Source organism: Electrophorus electricus, chromosome 1 (assembly GCF_041902795.1).
Source record: "Electrophorus electricus isolate QZ-2024a chromosome 1, ASM4190279v1, whole genome shotgun sequence".
Taxonomy (NCBI): Eukaryota; Metazoa; Chordata; class Actinopteri; order Gymnotiformes; family Gymnotidae; genus Electrophorus; species Electrophorus electricus.
In genome coordinates this window covers 29,912,495-29,916,758 of record NC_137497.1, presented here as the reverse complement: position 1 = coordinate 29,916,758, position 4,264 = coordinate 29,912,495, and the positions used below count along the sequence as shown (strand labels likewise).

At 46.0% G+C, this 4,264-nt stretch overlaps 1 protein-coding gene across 1 annotated transcript in view; it reads right to left on the bottom strand.

The window, feature by feature from the left end:
* LOC145659524 (syntaxin-17-like) overlaps positions 1–3,863 on the bottom strand; it is a 4,309-nt gene extending 446 nt beyond the window's left edge. Inside the window, exons 1-3 of the mRNA XM_081722379.1 lie at positions 2,451–3,863; positions 2,047–2,112; positions 7–172 (exon numbers count right to left, since the gene is read on the bottom strand). Of these exons, the coding sequence (XP_081578505.1) occupies positions 7–172; positions 2,047–2,112; positions 2,451–2,573 (355 nt within the window). The 5' untranslated portion in view covers positions 2,574–3,863. The remainder of the gene's footprint in view (positions 1–6; positions 173–2,046; positions 2,113–2,450) is intronic.
* Positions 3,864–4,264: the final 401 nt, after the last annotated feature.

Here is a 4,264-nt window from a genome sequence, read left to right as displayed (position 1 = left end):
GTGGGCGTGGCCCTGGATGATTGACAGAGCTGGAGTGGAGCTGCAGGAAGTTCTGAGCAGCGGCCGAGGCGCGATCTTGGATTGGCTGGACAAGTTTCTGCAGTGCTGTGGCATCAGCACTGCGGACATGCCCGCACAACTTATCCATCTCCCGCAGGTTCGAACGCAACTGCTGCAGAGAGAGAAAGAAAGAGAGAGAAGGATTAGCAACCCTCCTCCTTGAATAACTACTCTCACAAACACGCACACACACAATCTGTCTGTCTTTCTCTCACTCCCATACAAATATCACAGGAGTTACAGATCAATTCATCAGCCTCAGGGTAGGAGGTCAGGGGTCATTGGCGGTCCAATCTCTAGCGCGCTCATTAAACCCTCTAACCATGCAATATAGTCATGCACACACATATACACAACAAAGACAGTTGTAAAAGGGTTGGGGAACCCATTGTGACTGTTCACAAATGGCTATTAAATATGATCTGATCTTTATCTGCATTAAAGAAATAAATAAAACCAGGTTTGTTTAAGTAGCAACACACATTTACAGTGCCATATCTTTACTGAACAAATGGTCACTGAAAAAGTAGGACACTGCTTTGGAAACTGCTTTGCTGGCATCTGTGACTGTAAAATGCACAATATCCTCCATTTAAGCGCATCAGTTATTGCTTTAGTTGGGGTTTTTGTTTGGATTGTTATCATGGACCAACCTCATCTTCAATTTTAGGTGACTGACAGATGCATTGAACTTCTACTGTAGAATTTAGCATGTTGGAGTCCATTGTTCTGGTCTGGACATGTCTTGAGAAACGCTTGCATAACTATTTCTAGTCTTACGGGCTGCAGCACCTTCTCCTGTGAGGTCTACTGAGATCAGACTGGTCCAGGCTGTGCCGCACGCGAACAGCATTCGTTCGTGAAGAGCACGTAGCCAATATCGTGACAGGGAGAGTGGCAGGCCACGTCCACACCTCACCTGACGGGAACACCTGACTCTTAAATAAGACACTAAATGTCCTAAGAATGACTGTGACTATTAAACCATTTGCTCAGTATACATCAGTGAGAGTGTGGTGTTTGTTAAACACAACTCACCGAAGTATTATGATTTTAACATCAGACCACATTTCTGGATTCAGGCACGAAAGCAGATAAATGCAAAGTGCTCACAAACTCTCCCCCAGCTGAGCCTCCTGTGCTCGCGCCGACCGAGGCTGGAGACACGTGGGGAGACGACGACTACGCAAAACTCCCAGTCAGAATCAAAAGGTAAGACACTGACATGCACTCTTTCAGTGTACTCAATCACTCCACCCACTCTCTCTCTCTCTCTTTCCTTCCCTCTCTTTTTTCTTACGCATGTATGTGATGACCACTACATTTACTTCTCCCCCACCCCCCACGGAAAGACGCTTAAACAGTACCTTCCTCGTCGGCCCCCTATGTCATCAACACACAAACACTTGCACCCACATCCCACAGTGTCAGACACAGGAAAGCTCTCTGAACTCTCTGGGGGGGACAGACCAGGCGGCGAGGACAAACCTCGCACCCCTCCCACCTGCCCCCGGGAGCATCGCAAACAGATTCTAAGAGACATTAACACCAAGTCACACGCCTGTCTGGCCTATTTCTGAGAGGAAAAACATCACAATAGCATTGCACGCGCACACCTACACCCACACCCACACCGAGCAACACGCCAGGGACTGGAGTTACGCACACCACCTGTCTACACAAAGACAATACAGGGGCCAAGAAAAGATAGAAATCTTTGCTTTATGGCAGGAGGGAGAGTGAGCACAGCGGGGTTAACAGCACTGTCAGAGATGCTTTCTTTTCGTCTTTCCTTGTATCTCTGTATCTACAGAGCACTCTACCCCAACATGCACAAGATCATCTCAGGTCGTGAATTCCCACCGGCGCCAACTGCCCAACAATGTCTCACTCACCTGCAGGCCGCTGTCATACGACTCCAGAAATGTGTCTGCATGGGTGCTACACCTGCTCACCGAGAATGGTGGGGATGGGGCACTCGCATACCTGCACAGTGCGGCTCGCGTTGATGTGCTCCTGGTGTAACTTTTCCCACTCTGCGCCTCTCTGGAACTGAACAGAAAATCCAAAGTGAATACACACGGCTAAAGCCTTACCAGCACATTACGCGGTTTGGCTCATCGGGGCAGCTGGCTGTGTACACGCCCCCAGGCCCTGGTACTCTGGGAAGCCGGGGACACCCCCCCGCCCCCCACGCCTGGGCGACACAGCCCCAGGCCCATGTACTCTTCACTTCTCATGATCAGCACTGATAAAGATACACTGGAAGAGAGTATTCAGACACACAGTGAGTGATACTCTGTCATCTACACCACAGTCGTGTACACACACATACAAACACATGGAGGCTCTAGAGTCTCTAGGCGCTGGGTGTGTGAGGGTGCGTTTACCTTCTCTATGTTGTGTTGGTGCTGACGGAGGCGTTCCAGGTCAGTCGGGACCACCACTTTGAGGAATTTTTGGATGGGGGCTTCCAGACGCCGAAGCGTCAGTTTGCCCGCTTCATCCGTCATAGTATTTGACAACTGACTTCTCTGAAACAGGTTACAGGTTCACACACGAATATTCCACCAACACACACCGTAATTCCACCGCGTAGAAGTGAAGATGGAGAGAGAAATGTGGGGAAAATTCTAGGGAAACTTGACAAAAGTCCAGTTTCTCTTAAATCAGCTAGCTGTAATGCTTCGAGAATGAAAGTTAACTGCGAAAAGCTAGTTCAACGTGCTGTTTTTACATTTACGCGCCTTGACACGGATTAGTGTTCAAATAAGCAAAACCCCGACTACTGTAGTTGTCAAAAGTGTTTAAAGCTGCTGAAGTTATCAGCACCTGTCGTAGTGGCATTAAAACCCATCAAAGGACAGTGTCGACAAAAGACTTTCGCTAATCCAACAAGTTCTTAAGGTCCTCGAAGTTTTGCGAACGTGTCTAAAACGGGTGACCTTGGTCCAGCTGTTTTGATGGTTTAACCACCAAATTATTCGCTTAGCTTACTTAGCTGGCTAGACATCCCGAATTTAAACTTGTGAAATGACTTTAAAACGTGGTCTCGATGCCAAGTAATAAAGGCTGGCCCGACAGTTTCGGTGATTTCGGTAGAAACGGTTTACTATGTTATACTGCTTAGCCACCTAGCTAACTTAACTTAGTATACAATTCTCATATCTAACAGACTGTAACTGCTGGTGAAAAACTTTCGGTATGTGAACAGCTCATTCGATAATACTGAAACAAATTTTCTTACCTAACAAGCAAATTCAGTGAAGGGAGCTTTCAAACTTAAATTTATTTTGGTTACAAACTTTCTGTTTGTAAACATGTCCACGTTCTTCCTTGTGCACTGTGCACTGTGCACCACTAAAATTTGTCCGACGATCAGGGAAACAAATGCTTTTGTGGAACGAAAGTAATGACTTTTTTTGTGTTCTTTCTCTTTTTTTAGGTCTGTATTTTTACTCGAAACTGTGACCTAATCGCCGTGAAGCCGGTTGTTACTCTGCCTTTGTTGTTTATACGTGCACGATACAACCGTTTGATCTACGATGACTTACCAATATCAGCGCATGAACTTTTAACTTACATTAGTGTTTTAAACCTTACGACCACAAGGAGCTTCTATTCACATGTCGTAATGCAAGCAGTAATTAAGTGTTGGGCTTTTATTAATGGTCGCTATCTTATTTCGCCTATCTTTGCCTGCTTAAGTCTTTCAACTTAAGTTTTAGTTTTTGCATTAACATGGCCTGTGGTGGCCAAGAAGGGGATGAGTTCACCTCTTGAGTTTGTCTCCTCTGAGGACATCTGTTGTTTAAATAGCATTGTATAAATAAAAATATACAGTAATTGAATTAAAGTGGTCTGAAGGCCTGTCATTATGAGTAAGATTAAATGCCATATTGAACAAATTTCTGTTGAATAACAGGGAGATGTGTGTAATAATGGCACAGAGTTTATAAACACACACACACACACACACACACACACACACACCTGCTCCTCCTCCTGGGTCTCAGTGATCAGTGTTTCCGGCTTAGAGAACACCAGCAGATTAACCACATGTGTGAACTGAGCCCTGACCAAAGCCTGCTGTGTTCGCCCTCTCTCTCTCCCCCAATCTCTCTCTCTCTCTCTCTCTCTCTCTCTCTCTCTCTCTCTCTCTCTCTCTCTCTCTCTCTCTCTCTCTCTCTCACTGAGACTTTAT